Here is a 20,872-nt window from a genome sequence, read left to right as displayed (position 1 = left end):
CAGCTTGTGTGTGTTCCTGCCCCACTCTGACCACTGCCTCACCACAACAGCCAGAGTGGGGGCACCACCCAACACCCCTTGGGGCATCTGAGCTTTTGGGGAGATGGGGCTAATCCAGCCCTGGGTCATGCAATGGAGGGTGGGACACAGTTGGGGGGATTCTGCCCTCGGGCAGGATCAGAAGGCTCCGGGGGTCTTTCTGCTGCAGGCACTTGGCTTCTCCTTCTGCTGGAGATGCTCCAAACCCCATTCCTTCCCAGGGAGGGGTTTTCAGGGGTACAGTGCATCCTCAAAGACCAAGGCACGAGACCATCACCAAAAGAACCAGAACCCACTAAAAGTGCTGCATCCCTGTGCCCAAGAAGGGAGAAGAGGCCTTATGTGTCTCATTAAATACAGGTAGAAATTTATTAGGGAGGAAAAAAAAAACCCACAGCTTTTACAAAAAGTATCAAAAAGAGACAAATGAGGTGAAATGTCTGTCTTTGGCTGGAGGAGTTACCAGAGGGACGGAGCAGGGCTGAAATCTGGCCCATGGTGGAGGTAGAGATGGAGGGAGGGATGGAGGAAGGGATGCTGATGCCACAGAGCTCCTGGGATCACCCACACAGAGCTTGTGGACAGATGGAGCTGAGCTCCCAGCCCTTGAATACTCATCCCAGGACATCCCATTTGGGGGATTTACACCTTCCCCCATTTAATGGCACTGACACTCACCAGCACCAAAGCAACACACACCAGAGGAGGGACAGCTTGGCACCAGCTCAGGTCCAAACCAGCCCCGCAGGGTCACCTGGACCCTGGGAAGGACCTGCCTTCATGCTGAGGCCACTGGGAGGGAGGAGGAGATGCTGGGGAGCAGCAGCCCAGGTGCTGGGGACAGGTGGGGACAGGCAGGGACGTGCAGCCTCAGGCAACTGCTCCCGTCCTGCACTTCTCCGTCTGTCCAGCCCTATTCAGGTGGGAAGGGCTACCTGGGTCTCTACGCTTTGAAAAAAACAAAAGGGGTAACAGTGGGGACTCCAGGCAGTAGCAAAAGGTGGGAGCAGCGATGGCTTCCTGAGCAGGCTGTGGGCTTGAGGAGCAGCCACACAACCCCCCAGGGTGGTTTTCTCCCCACCTGCCTCCCGGTATAGTGTGATGAAGGCAACACGTGCCATTTCTCTGCTTCCAAAAAGGGAATTTCACTGAAATAGGGGGAAAAGAAGCCCCCCTCGCCCCAAGCCCTGCCCCTCCATCCAGCAAGGAGCCCAGGTGGGGAAGCACAAGCTCCTTTGGCAGCCTCAGGGGAGCATCGGGTATGAGAGTGGGACTGAAAAACACCTTTGAAGCTCAGCTCTGAACACCCCAGAGCCACAGCAGAGGCACTGGGGAGCCCAAAGCGGAGGAAACCCTTGGCCTAAAGAGTTGCAGATAAAAACAAGTGCCCCTGCAAAAAAGGGGGTTGTGTTCACAGTATGAGCTGCAGCACCCAGGGTCACTGAGACAGGACGGGGCTGCAGGCAGGCAGGAGCATAGGCAGGAACACAGGCAGGAGACCTTGGCAGCATCATTGTCAGGTGCTTTCAAGGTCCATCGCCCCAGAGCTGGGGGCCCAGCCTGGCTGTGGCCGTACCAAAACCCCGCTTCCCTCAGCCCTGGGTCGTCCCCAAACCAGTTATGGCTTGCCAGCACCAAGAGCAGCCCCAAGGGGTGCAAGGCTGGGCTGGCTCCAGCCCTGTTCCCCACTCCATCTCCTGTTTAACTGGAGTGAGCCCAAACACGCCAGCACTGAGCACAAAGCTGTGCCTGGGGTCTGCAGCCACCACTTCCCACAGGCTGGTGAAGATCCACTCCATGGAAAACATCACCACCAGCCCCGTCCCCGCCAGCAGGGTCAGTGCAGGACCTGGTCCAGCTCGTACTTCTCACAGAACTTGCTGGTGAAGGGCAGGCAGGTGAGATATTCCACCCAGCGCCAGTTCACGGGGTAGACGTAGAGCCAGACCACCAGCGAGGCAAAGAGCCCCACGAAAACCAGCAAGGAGACGATGATCATGGCTCGCTTGCGGTACTTGTCCACCGTGCCAAAGGTGATGTAGGGCAGGAAGGCGAAGGAGAGGAGGAGGCCACTGAGGAAGCCAAAGAGGTGAGCGATGTTATCGATCCACGGCAAGAGGCCACAGACAAAGAGGAAGAGGACGATGCCAAAGAGGTTGAGGAAGGCTTTCCAGGGTTTCTCCAGCACTTGCCAGCTCTGGAAGAGCTCCACGAAGAGGCAGGCCAGCAAGCCAAACTGGGACCCAGCGGGGCCCACCTGCAGGGATGGGGAAAGTCATGGCCAGACCCTGGACATGTCCCTGTGTGTTCCCTGGGACTGTCCCCTCTCCTTGCAAAATGCATGTGGCTCCTGCATCCCTCCAAGGGCTGCACTGCACTCACACTGGCACAGGAGGAAGAGGAGAAGCATGCTGGCACTGTTTGGGCAGAGCCAGTGCTTTTGGTGACTCAGCAGGCAGGCAGCATCACCACAGCCCTCCCCCAGCCTTGTCCTGACGCACCCCCGTGGGGATTAGGGTGCTGGACGTGATCGCATTTAAAGCCTAGCAGGGTTTTGCTGCCAGCAGATTAGCCATCTGCCTGCTCGAGAGCCCTGTATGCACATTGACACAGGGTGACGCGTGACCCACGAGTCATGTGCAAACCCCCACACGTGGGGCAGAGATACCCTCCTTGTCCCCCTGCCATGCGGGCACCAGGGGCAGAGAGCTTTGTGCTGCAGCCTGCAGCCCCCTCCCCAAACCTCTGATGGGACAGGGATGGGCAGGGGTGTCCCTTTGGTCCCTGGGGAGGTGGCAGGGTTTGGGGTGATGTGGGTAAAGCCCCCCCAGCCCTCACCTCTGCCCTGTATGGCAGGAAGATGGCACTGGCCAGGTTGCCTGTGATGCCGCTGAGGATGAAGATGATGGAGATGCGATGCCAGCCCGCCAGCTTCTCCAGGTCCCTCAGCACTGTCATCTGGAATGTCACGGACACCAGGCAGTGGATGATGCTGGGGAAGAGACCCCACGTTAGAGACCCCTGCCCAGTCCTCTGTGCTGCTGCCCTGGGGCATGAGATATGGTACAAAACACCCTCCATGTGTTGCTGTGGTCTGGGGGTGTCCTCCCCACTTCTCTCCCAGCCCATCTCAATGGATACTCTGTGGTCCCAACTCACCCCCCATGTCCTAGGGGTGTGGGGGCCGTGGCTCACCCGGCATGCAGGAACAGGGACAGCCACAGGCGGTAGAACTGGTCAGGGACCTCCGGGTTGAGGAAGGGCAGGAGACCACAGACCTTGTCCAGGCAGTGCACCTGCAAAGGTGGGGGGTTGGAGGGTGATGAAGGCTCAGCCCACACCCCAGTGCCGCAGGGAGCAACAGATGGGTCACAGGGACACGTGGCTGGTGATGCCACGTGTCAGTTGTGGGGGGACCCTGAGTGGTGTGGGGCACCTGCATTGCCCGGGTGCTGGGGAGGGAGCAACTGAGCACCCCCAGTGCCCCAGGAGATGCTGAGGGGCTGTTTTGCCACCCAGAATATCCCTTTCTCAAGGACACCAGGGCTGCCTGGGTGAGACCACCTCAAGTTCTCTCTGGGAACCAGTGACAGGACCCGAGGGAATGGCAGGAGGATGTGCCAGGGGAGGTTCAGGCTGGACATTAGGAAAAGGACATTCTGTGATTTTAAGTCTTGTGTTTGCTGCCCCACAGCAACAAGGCAGCAGCACCAGGAGCCCGACTGACAGCCGAGCAAACCCCTGCACCCTGCATCCCCTGCTCACACCCATCCCAGGATACTACAAAACCCTTTGGCATCAGCACAGCAATGCATGACCCACCTGGCAGCATCACATCCTGCCTCCCAGCCCACTCACCTGCGAGCAGAGCGTTGCCTCCTCATGGAAGTAGCCGTGCATGAACTCACAGTACTCCCGCGTCGTGATCTCGCAGCTGGGCAGAGGGCAGCGGGCTCAGACCAGGGCTCGCTCCCCACTCCCCTGAGCACCCCCCACTGCTCCCGGCAGCCAGTCCTGCTGCCACAATCCTTCCACCCGCCTGCAAGGCTCCAAAATCCCCATCTCCCCCTGGCACTGCTCCAGACACTGACAGGGCAACAAAAGGCAGTGGGGGGAGCTGAGCCCTGGCCAGGCATCCCCATCGCTGTGACCCACCTGCCCTTGGTGCCGATGCAGCAGGGTCTGCCCTTGATCTCGCAGTCCATGTGGGCAAAGCCTGAATGGTTGGTTTTGGTCTCGTAGGTGCAGATCTAGAAGCAGGAGGGAGAGGAGCCAAGGTCACAGTCTGCTCCTAGGCTCTCCCCGCAGCCCCTGTGCCTGGCTTGTCACATGCTGTGCCTCCCATGGAGGCTGTCGCCACAGTGTCATGCAGCTCATGGTGTCACCAGGCTCTTACCGGCCACTTGGTGATGTCGTCTGGCCACACATGGGGTGGGTTGGATGCTGGCTCCTCGCATGTCCTAGTGGGAGGAGTTGGGGAGTCAGGACAGGTCTCCCTCAGCACATCCCTCCTCCCAGACCCACCCTGGGCACAGACACCCCCAGGACCTGCCCTATCCCCTGGCTTGGGAGGGATCTTGCACCTTGGTGTCCTACATCCCCTCGCAGCAGTGCCTTCTGCAGGTGAACCCCACAGCACTTGCATCTGTCAGACACTCCATCGACGTCCCCTCACAGCATCTCCCATCCCAGCTCACCCCCCATGGGACCCCACCTCAGTTTCCCCACTGATTCCCTCTTCCTTATCGCTCTCCTACAGTGTGTAAGGGCCCCCTAGGCCCTTGGACATGAGAATTCAAGGCAGCCAAGCTGGAAACGCAGCCTCATGCAGCACCTCTGCCATGCCCTGCGTACAGCCAGGTGACTGTGCCACCTCTCCCCAGCTGTGACTCCTACCTGGGGTCCTGGTGACACACAGCTCCTGATGTCCGCTTCTTCCCCGAGTCCATGGTTGGTGCATTGGTGCTCGGCCACTTGATGAACGTTGCCAGTGTCTCCTGGGGAGCACGAAGAGATTGAGGATGTTGCAGCAAATCACAGAATCATTTTGTTTGGAAGAGACCCTCAAGATCATCGAGTCCAACCATTAACCCACCCCTAGCACTGCCCCATGTCCCTGAGAACCTCATCTCCACGTCTGTCCAACCCCTCCAGGGATGGTGACTCCAGCACTGCCCTGGGCAGCCTGTTCCAATGCCCGACAGCCCTTTCTGTGAAGAAATTTTTCCCTAACATCCAATCTAAACCTCCTCTGGCACAACTTGAGGCCATTTCCTCTTGTCCTCTTGCTTGTTACTCTGGAGAAGAGACCAACCCTCCCTGTGCTAGGAGTGCACTGCTCTGACCCCGCACACCCTGTCCTGGTGCTGTGCAGGGCCGAGGTGTTTTCCCCTTTTACTCCAAGGATCCCCAGCCCTTCCCAGTGCCCGTGGGGGTGGCACACACCGAGCAGTCCTGCGGCAGTGTCTGGATACAGCCCGATCTGTCGTTCTGGACACAGCAGCCGGAGCCGCGCTCCCGGTCCCGCTCGCGCTGGATGAGCCGCTCCACCTGCCGATCCTTCCGGATGCAGGGGGAGAACTTGGCTCCCAGGTGGATCAGGTCAATCTGGGAGGGAGACACCAGTCCAGGGGATGCTCCATGTACCCCCCACAGCTCCCCTCCCTCCAGCTACCCCCTGGGAGTGCTCAGTAGGGGCAGAGGGTTCCCAAAGGCAACCATCCCGACTCTCCAATACCCCAGTGGGTGGAATAATAGAATCACAGGATGGTTTGGGTTGGAAAGCTCATCTAGTCCAACCCCCTGCAATGAGCAGGGACTTCTTCCCCAGCTCAGGTTGCTCAGAGCCCCGTCCAGCCTGGCCTGGGATGTCTCCAGAGATGGTTCAGCCACCACCTCTCTGGGCAACCTGGGCCAGGCTTTCACCACCCTCAGGGCCAACAATTTCTTCCTCATGTCTAGGGAAAGCAGGTGGGAAGGGGATGTGGCCTGTTCTGACCATCCCAACGTGATGCTGCAGCTCTGAGCTGGGATCAGGAAGCAGGTCCCAGAGGGATGGGGACACTGATGCCCTGGGGCAGCAGGCTGGGACAAGGGGTCCAGCTCTCCCCCTGGAGCACCCCAGGGCCCCCACTTGGCTCTGGGCAGGGGGAGCAGAGGCTGGCAGGGGCAGAGCCTCAGTGGTCCAGCAGAGCCCTTACCGAGCTGGGTCCAATCCAGAAGTTTTCCTGCTGGATGTACTTGACGCTCTCATAGACGCCCTTGTTCCGCAGCACCTGCCGAATGAGGCCAGGGTCAGCTCCTGCTGAGGGGGCTGTGCAGGGGTGCAGCCACCTCTCCCTCTACTCGTGGGGGGCTGAGCAGCCCCCTTCATGTGAGGGGAAGGGCTGCTGAGTCCCATCAGTGATGTGGGAGAGAGAACAGCTCTGCTGCCAGCACACATGCCACTGCAACATGCTGCTGACTCCCCATCCTGGCTATATAATGGAGCCTTTCAACCAGCGGGGGCCAGCAGCACCCCAAGATGCTTCCAGCCCCAGCAGGGAGCACATCAGCGTGAGACACTGGAAGATGGATTCAGGGCGCTGGGGGAGGAATGCAGCCCTGCAGCTCCCCAGGACTAAGCCCAGAAGGAGGATCAGCCCCCAGGGCATTGCAGGTACCCCCAGATACCCCCCTTGCTCTCCTCGGCAGCCAGCTGGTTGCCATTTCAGAGCCAGATGTGTGACCAGAGAGCTGGGAGGGGACAGCCCCGGCTGGTAGCTCTTAAACTTACTAACTCTGTCGTCACGTGCTGGGCGAAGCCAATGGGGGCAATGCCATAGGTGCCGATGACCAGCAAGGTGATAAGGATGTGGACAAAGGTGAGCCAGTATGTGAAATATGGCCTGTGGAAGAAAGGACCCCAAATTTGAGCAGCTCAAGGGTGGCTGGGCAAAGAGACACTGCAGTCCCCCAAGCATGGAGGGGGACATGCATCTGAGTTCCAGCTAAGGAGCCCCCTGTGCCCATGCTGGTCCCATCAGACCCCTCACCGGTGGCTGTCGGTGATCTCCAGCTGCGACTGCACGATGCTGCTCAGGCTGCGCCGGTACGTCCTGTTCAGCCACTTCCCCACCACCCCCAGCCCATAGTAGCGTTTCTTGCGGTCGAAGGCGAAGTGCATCACTTTGGAAGTGATGCGCATCCCTCGCTGGGGAGCTGGGCCAGCGCTGGCAGAGACCGAAGCGAGCCGGACACCCTCCTGCCTGTAGAGAGCGGAGAAACCCAGAGAATCATCAAATGACTCTGGTTGGAAAAGACCTTTAAGATCATAGAGTCTAAAGGTTAACCTCACACTGCCAACTGCACCACTACCCCATGTCCCTAAGAACCTCATCTCTGTGTCTTTTAAACCCCTCCAGGGATGGAGACTCCAGCACTGCCCTGGGCAGCCTGTTCCAATGCCCCACAGCCGTTTGGGGAAGAAATTGTTCCCAAGATCCAACCTCAACCTCCCCTGGTGCAACTTGAGGCCGTTCCCTCTGACCCCATCATTTGTTCCTGGGGAGCAGAGCCCGACCCCCCCTGGCTCCAAGCTCCTTTCAGGCAGTTCAGAGATCAGAAGGTCTCCCCTCAGCTCCTGTTCTCCAGCTGAACCCCCCAGGTCCCTCAGCCTCTCCCATCACACTGGTGCTCCAGACCCTTTACCAGCTCCGTTCCCTTCGCTGAACTTGCTCCAACACCTCAAGGACTGTCTTGTCATGAGGACCCATCACGCCTGCTGAAAGGGGCCAGCTGAGGAATCCCCTATGTGCAACCCCAGAGCTGGGGCAGGACAGAGGATGCTAGGATGAGGGCTGGGGGCACCTCTTGGCTTCACCCTCCCAGCGACACAGCAAAAGTACCCAGTGCCCCATGGCAGGGATGGCTGGGGACATTGTCCTGACTGTGGCAGGGGACCTGGGCAGCCTTTGGGGCAGCATCTGCTGAGAGCTGGTACTCACGAGGTTGGCTGCTCCACCTCGGGGGACACCCTGGCATTGTCCCCCATGGGGCGCATGCGGAAGTATGTGGCGGAGAGAGGTGGCGACTCGAAGACATCATCAGGCATGGAGTACGTCTCGTCGTGCATGTCCATCTGGAAGGAGGATGGAGAGGGGTTCTTGGGTGTGTGAGATGGGTAAGAATAATAGAATCACAGAATCATTTAATTTGGACAAGACCCTCAAGATCATTGAGTGCAACCATTAACCCAACAGTGGCATTAAAACATGTCCCTAAGAACCTCATCTACGTGTCTTTCAAATCCTTCCAGAGATGGCTCCTCTTAAGACTCGTTCTCTAGATCCTTCACCAAGGAGAAACCCCTCCTGACTGAGTGTGGCCACCACCAGGCCAGCCTGGCTCCAGGGAGTGGGCGATCCTCATCAATATCTCATGAACTGCATGTCACAGGGTGCGAGATGTGCCCACGATGGCAGCGTCACTCCTTATCATCCCCAAGGAGCATCACCCAGATCACGGCTCTGCAGCACTGGGCACAGTGGCCACGGATGCTCCTGCTCCCAGGCGAAGCACCAACACACAGGTCCTCACCAGAGCCCCCCCAGCTCCACATCCACCCCCGTGGAATAGCACTTGCCTTACTGAAGAAGGACGAGTCCAGGGTATCAGCAGCATCCACCATGTCCTCCTCCATGAAGCTGGGGTACATGAAGCTCCTCTTGTTGCTTCTCCACTTGGGAGCCAGTGGCTCCAGGGCAGAGCGTCCCTTTGGCAGGGGAAGTAAACGATGGTAAACAGCCAGAAACCCCCCAGTTTTTGCAGCACCAAGGGTTTCTTGCAGCTTCCCTCCCCAATGCTGAGTGGCAGGGATTAAATCCCAACAGAGACAGAGCTGAAGAAGATGCTCCCCAGCTTCCCAAAACTCACGCGGAGAAGCGCAGCGGCTGCCTTGAAGCTCATGTGGGCGACGGACTCCCTCTTCCTGCGCGGCAGGCGGCCGTAGCCCGAGCGGATGCTCGTCAAAGAGACAACGCCGGGGGTGAGCGGGGGCAGGACGTGGTGGGGCGTGTGGGGACGGTCGGTGTCATCGGGATGGCGAAAGGGACGGCCCCTGGCCAGCGGGTCCACGATCTGGAGGAGGAGAGAGGTGTGGGTGCTGCGGGACCAAGGCTGGGAGCCAGAACCCATGCCCTGAGCTCTACCTTGGGCATCTTGGCAGGTTTGGGTGACTCGGTTCCTTGGAAGGAGGGGACCTCCTGGCTGGGCAGCTCCAGGTCACGGTAGGCAGGCTTCAGCTTGCCGTATCTCATGCTGCAGTGCTGCAAGCTCTTGCGTTGCCACTGCTGCCGCTTGCCCTCCCAGTCGCTGCTGACGCCAAACCATTGTGCTGTGCCCCTGCACACATGATGGGTGTCATTATCAACCATCTGGTCCCCCCAGTCCAGGTACCACCATCCCTCAAGGTGTCCCCTCCAGCAGGCAATTTGGACTGGGCTCTGAGCAACCTGATCTGGTTGAAGTCCCTGCCCATGAGCTTTGACAGTCCCTTCCAACCCAAACTATTCAATGATGCTGTGATTGGGGTTGGGATGTCTCAGCTCAGCTGGCAGCAGGGCAAGTTCTGAGCTGGCTGTGGGCTGGGGAAGGGAGGCGCAGAGGTGTCACTGGCCTTTGGGTCTCTCTGCAGAGGTAACTCCATCACCTTGCACGGGACAGCGCATCAGGTCTGGGCTGCAGCAGATGTACAGCTCAAGGTGATTGTGAAGGTCCTACATAAACAGGGCTAAAAAATCTCCCCAGTGCGCAAAACAACGGTGTGAATTAGCACTAAACAATTCTGCTGCAGAATCATCCCCAGGTAGACACCAGGGAGTCAAAGCAGAGCCGCACAAAACCCTCCAAGGTGTTCCCTGTCAAGCTGCGCCTCCACATCCCCATCCCAAGTCCTTTGTGGTACCCACAGCCATGACACCCCGGCAGGGACCAAGGGACCCCTCAGCGACCCAGCCACCACCGGCGCCTGCCCTGCCCTCGCGTCACCACTCCCCGTCCCTCACTTGCGGATGCTCTGGGACAGGGACGTCTGTCGGCGGAAGCCGGGCGGGCGCTCTGAGCCGTCGCATCCCTTTGAGCGAGGCTCTTGCAGGCTCTTGCTCTTTCGGTAGATGGGGACTTTGGAGGGCTGGAAGGCACAGCAGAATGTTAGGGATGGCACAGGAACGGTCCCCTAGGGATGGCAGGTACCCCACGCCCAGTGTGGGATGGACACAGCTCCCCATCACTCACCTCCTTGCGGGCGCCGTCCTCCTCTGCCTCCCGGGGGGGGATGATGATGGAGAGGTTGGGGGGCTTCTTGCTCTGCAGACGGCTGCTGCTGGAGCAGCTGTCCCCGTTCTTGTTGCCGGCTGACATCTTGGGCTGGTGGCGGTTGGCAGGCTGGGTTGTGCAAGGAGTTGGCAAGGTGAGAAGAAACGTCCCCCCAGGATTTCAGGCGTGGGGAGAGGATGAGTCTCAGCAGGAGATGAGGCCTCACCAGCATCAGCAAACCCTGCCACTGACCCTGTTGTCATCAGCTCAGCCACTGTGTCCCTGACATCCACACCCCCTCCCCAGGTTTGGGTGGGCAGTGGGTTCCATCTCCCACTCACTCCCAGTGCCCCAGGACCACCCATTCACTTGCTGAGAGCAGAACGAGAGATGGCAGGAGAGTGTAAGAGCATCCCCATCACCTGCCTGTGAGACACCTGGGTTGTGCTCCCCACCCCATTGGGATGCACCTAACCCGCTCAGCACATGCACAGGAAATCAGGATGTGCAAAGCCTGAAAACACCCCATTCTCAGTAAATTCTTCACAGGACAGCTCTTTCTGCAGTGAGAGGAGCTGGAGCAGCCCGTGTCACCTCCAGTCCCAGGTCCGGGACACAACACATGTCGTGGTGTCCCCATGGGATTCTCCCCTCTGGCACATGTGTGCATACACCAGGCTGGAAGACTGAATCCTCCTCAGCACCACGTGCAAGTAGGAGGAAGCTTAATGGCCAAGAAGTGGTTAATTCCTCCAGCAATCCCCTCCCAGGGGTCCTCACAGCCTGGCTCTACAAGGCAGGACCTTATGGGAAAGGTAATTCCATCTGAGTGCAAGGGAGGGAGTCCAGATCCTATTAGGGGCTGTGGGGGCTCTCAGAGGGAGGCACAGCCCCCTCCAGCCTCTTCATATCCGCCCTGCCACGTGCCCATGCCCAGTGGACTTGCACAGGTCTTGTGAGCATCCCCAGCTTGATCCCAAAGCCTGGCTCCTCTCTCTGGCCAGAATCCAGCTTTGTAAGGCTCCATTCTCTTTTGGCAACAGCTAAGTGACCAGGACCCGCCAGTCCCCTCTGCAGCATGTCCCTGAGCAGTATGCACAGGGACACTTTTGTAGCACTCTGAGTCCCCAGCACAACTGCCCCTGCAGACCCCACCACAAGCAAAGCCTAGCTTTAGGAGTATCCCTATGGAAGCAACCAGCACCCAAATTTCTCCTGGGGGCTCAGCCAGTGCTGGTCCCCACTGAGGTTTTCCTACCTCATAAGAGTGGCAGGGATCCTGTGCAGCACGATTCAATGGCAAACACCGACGGCGGCCTTCCTCTTCCTCTTCCTCCTCCGTCATTCATGCCTGGGAGCCCCGGCACATGGCCGAACTCCTCCTGCCTCGCCTGGTGGGGAGAGATAGAGGCTGCAATGAAAAGCCATACATGGGAAAGAAGTGGAGGGCTGCAGGAGCATCGTGAGCCCTGGGGACAGGGCAGCCAGACACTGGGGACAGGGACCAGGCGGTGGAAGGAGAAAAAACTCCCATTAGCAGTGATGCACCTCGCTTCGTGGCAGGGGAACGGCATGGGGCTGGCAGGGAGCTTTCACCCGCTGCTGCCGGGCAAAGCCCTTGGGCAGTGAGACACTCGTGAAGAGTGGACGCGAAACGCAATGGCCTCACCGAGGTATTTAATAGCTGCTAAGCTGGGAGAATGCCAGCCGGGCAGTCCAGCCCCGGCAAGTAAAACTTTCCGTCCCGCTGGTGAGATGGAAACGCTGTTTGTTTTCCTCCCAGGGCTGCCAGCAATGAGCTCAAGGTGCCAGCTGCTCTGGAGAGCTGGGATGGGGACACACTGGGGTCAGAGCAAGCCCTGGAACACCCTCATCACCCTCCTCCGACTCCAGGGAATGGCTCAGCGCTAAAAGCCGACACAGCCAGGAGCACAGAAATTGCATCACTCAGAGGTGCGAGGGGACAAGGTGCTCTTGCACAGTGCCGCTCTTACACCTCTATCCCAAAACCCCATCCCTAATTGCTCCCATCACAAACCAGGCAGCTCTTGGTGAGGAACCTCTAGGCTTTCCAGTGAAGCAGGTTTGCAGGACGTTGAAAACCCCAGTCTCAATCCTCACCAGCTCCCCACGCAGCGTGGGTGAAGGGACAGACCCAGTTTCCCCTGAGCTGCGGGTGAGGTGACGCAGCTCCCGGAGGAGCTGGCACAACCCGGCGGCACCTGCCGTCCCGTCACGCGGAGCAGCTTTCACGATTCTGTGCGTTAATGCGATATTTGGCACCGAGAGATGGGGGAGGAAGGGAGCAGCCCCCGAGGGCTGAAGTCCCTTCGGCCACGTGGGTTGTGGGCAGCAACAACCCCCCAGCACAAATCCTGACCAAAAAGAAGTTTTACCGCACACCAGCCCTGTCCCCAGGGCACTCAGGGTAGATGTCGTGGCTCTGCCCTGGGGACAGGAAAGGTAAATGAGAGGTGACATGGTGCTGGGGGATGGCTGCACACCCTGCCATGGGGACAAGGTGGTGACAGCAGTGAGGAGGTGATGGATGCGGGGCTCTGCACACAAGGGTACATCCTGAGCTGTGCTCCCAGCCTGGAAGAGGGGTCCTAGGACAGCACAGGGTCACTGCAGGCTGGAAAAAGATCTCCAGGGAGAGAGAAGAATGCACTGTGGACCCTGCCACCACCCATGGGGGAGTGACAAATGGGTGGAGGGGGGTAACCTGGTCTGGTTGATAAGAAGAGGTCACCCACCATCACCACCTCCCCTCACAAAGCTGTCACATTCACCAAAGCCTGATCTCCAGCAGTGAGAGACACTGGTCTCGCCCCTGCGACAAGCGGGTGAAGCTCCCATCCCCTCCTAAGAGGGAAGCTGTGTGGGGGGCACTGGTGAGCAACTGGGATGATGTTTTAGTCTTCAGCCAGGAGAGGCACAAGAAGGGTGACCAGGGCTGGTCCCAGCCCTGGGGTGAATCACGGCCAACGCTGACCCAGGGAAGCACGCCCAGGAAAGAAAGTGATGGAAAAGGTGATGTGGCTCAGGCGTCACTGTCAGACATGCTGGGATGCTCCAAGCAATGCAAAGGGACGGTTTGCAAGGCCAAGTGACAACCTGCAGAGCTGGGGACAACCCAGCACAACTGTTGTACGAGACATCAGAGACAACCCTGCAGAGCAGCCCTGGTCAGGGGGAAATTACACAGACACAGAGGCTCATACAAGGACTGGGATCGCAGTCCCTGAGCCCCTTGGCATGGGGGGAAGCGGCATTACCGGTGCTGACATAAAAGTCCATCGGGCTGGTGCAATTAAACAGGGAGGAAAACGCAGCTCAGAGCCACCTGAGGGTGCGGGGCCAGGAGAGGGACCCTCAGAGCATCCATCGCACCCCTGCTCTGCCCTCTCCATCTCACAGGGGAACAAGAAGAGGGTCAGGGATGTCCCTGAAAAGCCCCCGCAGCCATCGTGACGCTCACGCAAGAGTCGTTTTTCCGTTAGGCAGAGCGTGCCGGCTGCCCATAAATGATTCACGAGAGCGTTAAAGACTGAAGCCTCGTTAAAAGGTGCTCCTGGTTATTAAGAGCCCCAGACAGGAAAGTCAATCGGTCCAGCTGCTCCAAGAACTGAGCCCCTGCGGACTCGCACCTGAGCAGAGAACCCCGAGCAGCTGCCCAGCACCTTCCCCCCCTTCTCCTGCCTTTCTAAAAGCTTTTTATCATTTTCCAGTCTCAAATTTCAGACCCGAGAGAAGCAGCCCAGGATAAATAGCTCTTGAAATGAAAAAGGTATTATTAAAAAAAAATAAAAAAAAAAAAAAAAAAAAAGGACAAATACTTATAAGGCAGGAAACTAAATACCTTAATATTTCTATTTCTTCTTAGAATGGAAACTGGAACGGGGAGACCTGGAGAGCACCAGCCCTGTGAGCTGAGGAGCAGCCAGGCTCCAGCTGCCGCTTATTTTTTGTGCTTTGAGTAGTTAGGCTCCTTTTTAAAGGCCAAAATACACTTTATGGCCCTGCTGCAGGAACCCTCCTGGCCCTAGGGGACCGTGTGTCCCTGCATGGCCCCGTGCCCATGACGGAGACCCCAGCCCACACATGGCCATTTCACACCCCAGCACCACAACATCAGGCTGATTTTTCTTCTCCCCCCACCACAGAGAAGGCAACTCCATCTTTTCCCCACGCGTGCTGGTTGGTAAACCCATAAAGATGCAAAGTTTCACTATGAGTCCTGAGAGAGGATCGCTGTGTTTCAGGGGGTGTTTTAAGCCGTCCCCTCCCTCACACTGTTGAGCCACACGATCGGCATCATCACCCACAAGAGCTTTAATCCTTGTTTCCATCTTGGCGAGGTTACAAGGTGGGGTACAGATGCCCCGATGGGTGATGAGAACCCAGCCAGTCCCCGCTGTGAGCAAGAACCTCCCCCGCGCTGCCATGAGGAAATCCTCTCCCATTTTCTACATGGGGCAGGACATTGGGCAACCGCAGCAGGTTTGTTCAGCCCGAGCGAGCTTGGAGCGCGCAGCACGTCCTGGGAGGAAGCAAAACCACCGCAGGGGACACGGAGGCGGCCGGGGGGGCTGTGCTGGGTGCAGCTGATAAAGCGCGGCGGGCAGAGCCCTGCCTGCCTGCGGGGAAGGGAAGCGGAGCCGGGAGGGTGCGCGGCGGCTCGCGTGGTTGCGCAAGGCAGCCATGTGCTGGGCTCCATCGCTGGCGGCGCGGCGCCGGTCCCCCGGGCGGTGATGCCGCTGGGATCTGCACGGAGAGGGAAGGGTTCACCCACGGGATCTGGCAGCAGATTGAAAAAGCCACGCAGAGGATTTCCCACAGCCCGTTTCCCACCCTTGTTAATTTTTACCAATGCATTTACCCACCTGTCCCCGGCAGAGCGAGTGCCAGCATCCAAAGGCTTCCCAACCTGCTGGCGTGGGTGATGAGCCCTGGTGAGTCGGGGTCGCTCTGTGCCGCTGCCCACCCACCCCACACCTCCCCAATCCCCTTCCTGGGGTGTTTACACACCCTCACCGCAAAATAACCCCAAACAGGCGGCACTGCACAAACCCACTCCGCTTCCCACGGTGGGGACACGCCGGCAGGGCAGTGGGTGCTGCCGGCACCTTCCCCGAGCTGGAGCCCTATCTGAGCAGGGGACGTGCACGTGGAGGATTTGAGTCGTCCCAAGGGCTTCGGAAAGAGCAAAGTGCAAAAGTCTCTGCTGGCAGGGAGGGCAGCTCCAGCAGGGAAAGCATGGGGGGTTGGCTGCTCCCTAGATCCAAGAAAAGCTCTTTTCCAGGCACCACACGGATTCCCTGGGCTACCAGGACTGATTTAACTTGGTTTTATCTAAGAGCTGCATTATTACTCAGTGCTATTCCAATTCCTCGTTAGCTTGGCTTAAACACAGGACACATGGGCACGATGGTTTGAGTGCTCCCACCATGACTGTGCCTTCTGGAAGGGGCTGAGCAGTCCCAGGTCGTCATTTCTCCGAGGCAGGGGGTGAGCAGCCTGCCTGCCGTCCCCATGCCCAGGTCATTACTGAGCTCATCCTCCCTTCTATATTTGAAAGAAAATTCTTGGTGTGAGAGTGTGATGGGGATGGGAGGATTTCTTTCACTGGTTCTTCTGCAAAAAACTCATTTTGACAGCAACACTTGGTGCAAGGGCTCAGGCTGGACTTGCAGACTTCCCCAATCCTCTGCTGCCCATTTCAGAGCATACCAAGCCACCCGGAGCTGGGAGAAGCACCCATATTTACAGAGTCCCCTCACCATGAGCACTGAGCATCCCTGTGCAGCATGGCATGCAGCAGTGGGAGGTGGTGCTCAGCTCCATGTACAAATTCTGCTCATCCCAGGCAGAAGATGAGCCCCACACTGGGGGCAGGACGATCGGCTCAGCTAAAAGCTAAAGCTCCCTATCTTTAGGAACAGGCTCCTTATCTCAACGCAACCATTACAAGGCTCACGCAACACACTGCTTGCCCCGCTGGCCCCTGTGCCGAGGCAGAAGCTTGGGTGGACACCAGCAGCCTCCTTTGAAGCACCCAGGTCCACATCCTGAAGACAAAAACCTGAGCAAGAGCAGCTCGTCCTCATTCAACACAGCACAAGCCTGGTATGGGGGATCCTCCACCCCCCAGTGCCTGTGAAACCCTGTGATGCTCTCCCCACGCTGCAGCGTCACTGAGGATCTGTGCCAGCAATGCACTTTGCAGCCTTTTGGCTGCCAAGAGCAGGTGGTGGGGTCTCCCCCACCATCCTCATCCTCTGCATCCCATCCCAGGGATGCTGCACCCGCAGGGCAGCAGCATAGCTCGCTGTGGGGACTGGAGGTGCCCATTTTTGAGGAGCTGTCTCCGTACCATCCCCAGGAGCCATCAGATTGGGTTAAGCTCCTTACAAGTCCCCCAGATACAAGTTATTTAAGTTGGTGGAGGGTGAGGGAGGGGAGAAGCCCTCACATGCAAACCTCACAAATGTTTGATTTCCACAAGGGGTGCAGGTTGCTCCCCTGCCACCCAAACCAGTTATTTGGGGGCTGCCCCTGTGCTAACGTGACCTGCACCCCATGATGTCAGCCCTCACGGTGCATGTCACCAAGGACAAGGGGGACACAGGGGTCCTGTGCAGTGGTCAGGCAGAGGGCAGGGTTAGTCCTGGAGCCACACAGCACATGGACCTTCCCCAGGGCATCTTCCCTGCATCCAGCCCCCACCCCAAATGCCTCATTAAGACACCAACCACCAACTAAATGCATTCTGTTTTGGTTCAGTGCCTTTTTTTTTTGTTTTAAGAAACAGTGATTAAGTGAGAAAAAGGGTACCAACACCAAGGGTTTCTGTTCCACTCGCAAGCACAAGCCCAGCTTTCAGCACTGACCCCAAGGCCAGGAAATGACCATGACCCAAAGCATTGCACTCTCCTAAATGACCGCGACTCCTGGATCCTCATAATTACGGGACCGTGTCCATGTGTTTGCCTTTCAGCCCAGCACAGCCAAACAATGCAAAAACCACCTGAATCCCCAGCTCACCCCAAGGAATTTGGCTTCCTGACAGAGAGATGGCTGTGCTGGTTTGGCTGAATCAAGGTCATTTTCCATGCGGTTATTCCATTTTCCTCTTGGTAGCTAGCACAGTCCTTTGAATTTAGTTCGAGAACAATGAGATAGCACCTTGGGATAAAGTTAAAGTTTTCTTCCAGTAAATTTCCCAGTGTTTGGGACTTGGTATAGAAGAATGTAAGACCTCACTGACACGTATTGCTGCAGACACCAAGGTCCTTCCTCAGTTTTCCCTGTTTTGCAAGGAAGCAGGTGTACAATGCAGGGAGGAGCGGATCCAGCACAGCTGACCCAAGCTGCCCAGCAGTATTCCATACCACAAACGCTCTCTTTCCTCGATGGTTGCTGCTTCTGAGGAGTCCCACCCCTGCTGCTGCTCCTGGAGCCCAATTCCCATGACTTCCTCATGCCCACTGTGGTCTCTGCATTCAGCTGGACTCACTGTGTCCACCTCAGGTGTTCAGAGTTGCTTTGTTGATGATAGAACAGAGTTGCTTATCTGATGATAAGAGTTGCTTTCTATATCTGATGATATTCACATTATTATTCATTCTTCTTTTATTATTGTCTTACCAAACCTGTTTCTATTTCAACCCATGAGTCTTCTCTCCTTTTTCCCTTCCTTCGCCCCAGGGAAGAAGAGGCAAGACACCAGCCATTTGGCTGTTTAGCCACATAGTAACAAGGACCTAGCTGACCTCTTCCCCAACCAGATTCACATCCCCACGTTCTGCATCCCCAGCTCTGAGCTGCCTCCCAGCTCCTGCCGGCATCTATTGTTCCTCCCACCGGCACCCACGGACACGCTCCAGCAGCGCCGCTCACACGTGCATCTGAAAGCAACACCAGGCTCAGCCCCATCTTGCAGAATTTGTTACAGGGCAGCTGTTTGGGTGTCAAACCTTGCTCCCCCCTGCTGTGGTTTACCCTTTCGCGCCCTGCAGTTTCCAGCGCAGCTGCAACGCAGCCCAAAGAAACCCCTGACCAGGGGAAGCGGGGAGGCCACCAAGGCTTGCTTTGGTCACCAGCAAACAGCAGAATAGGCAGAAGCCACCATCCAAATTGAGGAAGCAGTAACAGGTGTTGATCATGCTGTTAATTGCAAAGGAGCTTGGAACAGCAGAGCCCAAGAAGCCACTTGTGAAGCCAGTTGCTGTGCAGAGCCCGTGCCACCCGGGGCAGAGCAGGCAGAGGTGGCCCTGTTTCTCCAGGGTATGGCTACGGCTGAATCCTCCAGCTCATTTCAGAGGTGGGATGTTTCCAAGCTGCAGGAGGTTTTCTACCTGGGAAACATGCAGGAGTCAAAGGATACTCCTTTGGAGGGCACGACGGATTGAGCCAAACAAGGCAGCATTTTCCTGCTCAGGACAGCCATGGGATGGTAGTGAGGTGTCCCCCCAAACTCTGCAGCCAGACGATGTGCTGTGAGCCTGGGAGAGCAGCGAAACAATGAGCTCACCCTGGAAATCCCTGGGAGTGACCATCCAGGACCCGGGCACATGCAGGCAGGGGACCATCCCGGCTCCCTGTGGTGGGAAGGATGACGCCACGCTGGGGAAGAGGGCACTTCCTCTTGCCGCAGGGACCCAGAGCCGACAATGTGGCCTCTCAGGTCCCCTTTGCCCTGCAGAGCGCAGGCATGGAGAGACGAGAGAGAGCTGTGGGGTTTCAGGGGGAAGAAACAGAGCCCTTGGCCTACCGTGGGCACTGCAATTCCGGTGCAGGCAAGCACAGAGGGACGGCTGCTGCCTGGTCCTGCTGGGCTGGCAGCAAGGCAGGACAGGATGAGGGTAAAGCCCAGCCTTACCAATCTGGCCCAAAACTGCCGAGGGCCAACAGCAAATACAACTGGCTAAAACATCCAGAGCCAGCATCCCTCTGCTCCCTGCGGGATGCATGTATGGATGTAGGATGGCGGGATCTTTCTGATCACAAAGGGTTTTGTTTGCTTGCAAAGTGCTGGCAGCAGCACTTGCCACTTCAAGCAGCACGTGCGAGTGTGCTAGAGCCTTTAAACCAAACCTCAAACCAGCAACAACAACAAAGCCATGACGATGCTCTGGGGCATCTGGGGCTGCTTCCCTGCCCACCTGCCTGCCCTCGCCTGTGGCTTCGAGGCTGCTCCATTTCCTATGGGCGCCGCCAGCCCCGCTCGCCTGGAAGGGGAAAACCCACAAAACAAAAACACAACTGCACACCCGCTTGTTTATCGGGCCATCAGCTCCAGAAAGTAGGTTAGTGCTTTCCTCCCAGCCCGGGCAGAGGAGCCGGCAGCAGGCAGGGGAGCAGGCAGGGCCGCCTTGCCACGCGGTGTCCCCTCCGCTCGGCCAGGTCACCCCACCGGGACACGCACCCGCTTCCCCCGCGAGGAAGAGGAGGAAGAGGAGGGTCCTTCCCCGTCCGCCCGGGCTGCGCGCCCCGGGGACGCCGGCCAGGGCGAGGGGCACGGCCGCAGCCCGAGCAGGGGTCCCGCGCTGTCTCCCCTACCCCGGCAAATGTCCCCCGGGGAGCAGGGGCAGACACCCACCCCCGGCGGGGCCGGCACCCCAGGCAGAGCGGCCGCAGGGCGGAGGAGGAAGCTGGCGGGACGCGGCCGGTCACAAAGCAACAACAACCCGGGCGGTTGCGAAGCGGCGCGGGGGCACTGGAACCCCCCGCTCCGCTCCCACCCTCGGCCCCGCTCACCTCGGCACAGCCGCGGTCCCGCTCCAATCCCACTCCCGGTCCCGCCGGCACCGGCCGCCGCTTCGCCACCGCCTCCACCTGGGCCGGGTGGGACCCGGGGGCGGCACCGGGGCGTGGTCTCAGGTGGGCGGGGCCTCGTGGGGCGGGGCAGCCTCCCAGGGTTCCGCCCCGCAGAGCGCCCGCCCACGGCGACACGCGTGGATCAGGCTCTGGTAGGACTGGTTTCTATTAGGTCTGGTCATTATCAAGACTGGTCACTGTTACGACCAGCCAGTATTAGGACTGGTCATTATCAGGACCTTATTAGGACCAGGCTCTGTTAAGACTGGCCGCTATTAGGATGTGTCATTATCAGGACTGGTCACTATTAGGACCAGCGTCTGTTAGGACTGGTCACTATCAGGACTGGCCATTATTAGGACTGGTCACTATCAGGACCAGGCTCTGTTAGGACCAGTCAGTATGAGGACCCCAGGGCACAGACCCCCCGAGCCCACTCCCAAGCCGTGGGGACCCTGATGTTCCAGGCAGCGCGGCAAGCACGGTGTGGGCTGGCACAGCCTCAAGGGCACCACGGGCCCAGGCACGTCTCACTGGCCAGGCTGGAGCCGGGTGACACATGGTGAGGCTGGGACAGTGATGGAAGAGCCAGTCGTGTTGGCTTTCGCTGTGGTGACTTGTCCAGATCCTGGCAACATGGAGCCCCTTGGGGAGCTGCCCCTACTCCCATGGCTCTTCTTCCCCGATAGCCTCCCATCCATCTTCCTGACACCCCTAT

General features: G+C 58.3%; 1 protein-coding gene across 2 annotated transcripts; it reads right to left on the bottom strand.

The window, feature by feature from the left end:
• Positions 1-384: 384 nt before the first annotated feature.
• RHBDF2 (rhomboid 5 homolog 2) lies at positions 385-20,164 on the bottom strand. 2 transcript variants are annotated; one of them, XM_080356465.1, is made up of 19 exons: positions 20,095-20,164; positions 11,591-11,723; positions 10,312-10,461; positions 10,083-10,207; positions 9,228-9,420; positions 8,953-9,156; positions 8,663-8,791; positions 8,025-8,158; positions 7,074-7,286; positions 6,815-6,926; positions 6,240-6,314; positions 5,485-5,646; positions 4,936-5,036; positions 4,436-4,499; positions 4,195-4,289; positions 3,898-3,973; positions 3,235-3,335; positions 2,878-3,031; positions 385-2,296 (listed from the first exon to the last, which is right to left on the bottom strand). In XM_080356465.1, exons 2-19 carry the CDS (start codon positions 11,675-11,677, stop codon positions 1,877-1,879), a joined length of 2,595 nt encoding a protein of 864 aa, XP_080212591.1. In that variant the 5' UTR covers positions 11,678-11,723; positions 20,095-20,164; the 3' UTR covers positions 385-1,876. The 2 variants fall into 2 exon arrangements, with proteins under 2 accessions (XP_080212591.1, XP_080212592.1); XM_080356466.1 differs by having other exon boundaries at positions 9,228-9,393.
• Between the last annotated feature and the right edge of the window lie 708 nt (positions 20,165-20,872).

The sequence above is a fragment of the Nesoenas mayeri genome, assembly GCF_963082525.1.
Source record: "Nesoenas mayeri genome assembly, chromosome: 19".
Lineage (NCBI taxonomy): Eukaryota > Metazoa > Chordata > Aves > Columbiformes > Columbidae > Nesoenas > Nesoenas mayeri.
Note: the sequence above shows the minus strand (reverse complement) of the source record. Positions and strands in the feature narration are given on the sequence as shown.

Bases quoted from the DNA above. Each gene is read 5' to 3' on its own strand.
- RHBDF2 (XM_080356465.1), bottom strand. From the start codon at position 11,677: ATGACGGAGGAGGAAGAGGAAGAGGAAGGCCGCCGTCGGTGTTTGCCA. The intron at 8,792-8,952 runs GTGAGTTTTGGG...CCCCTGCCAAAG, and splicing joins CAGCCGCTGCGCTTCTCCGC to GGACGCTCTGCCCTGGAGCC. The intron at 8,159-8,662 runs GCAAGTGCTATT...TCCTCCTTCCAG, and splicing joins ACTCGTCCTTCTTCAGTAAG to ATGGACATGCACGACGAGAC.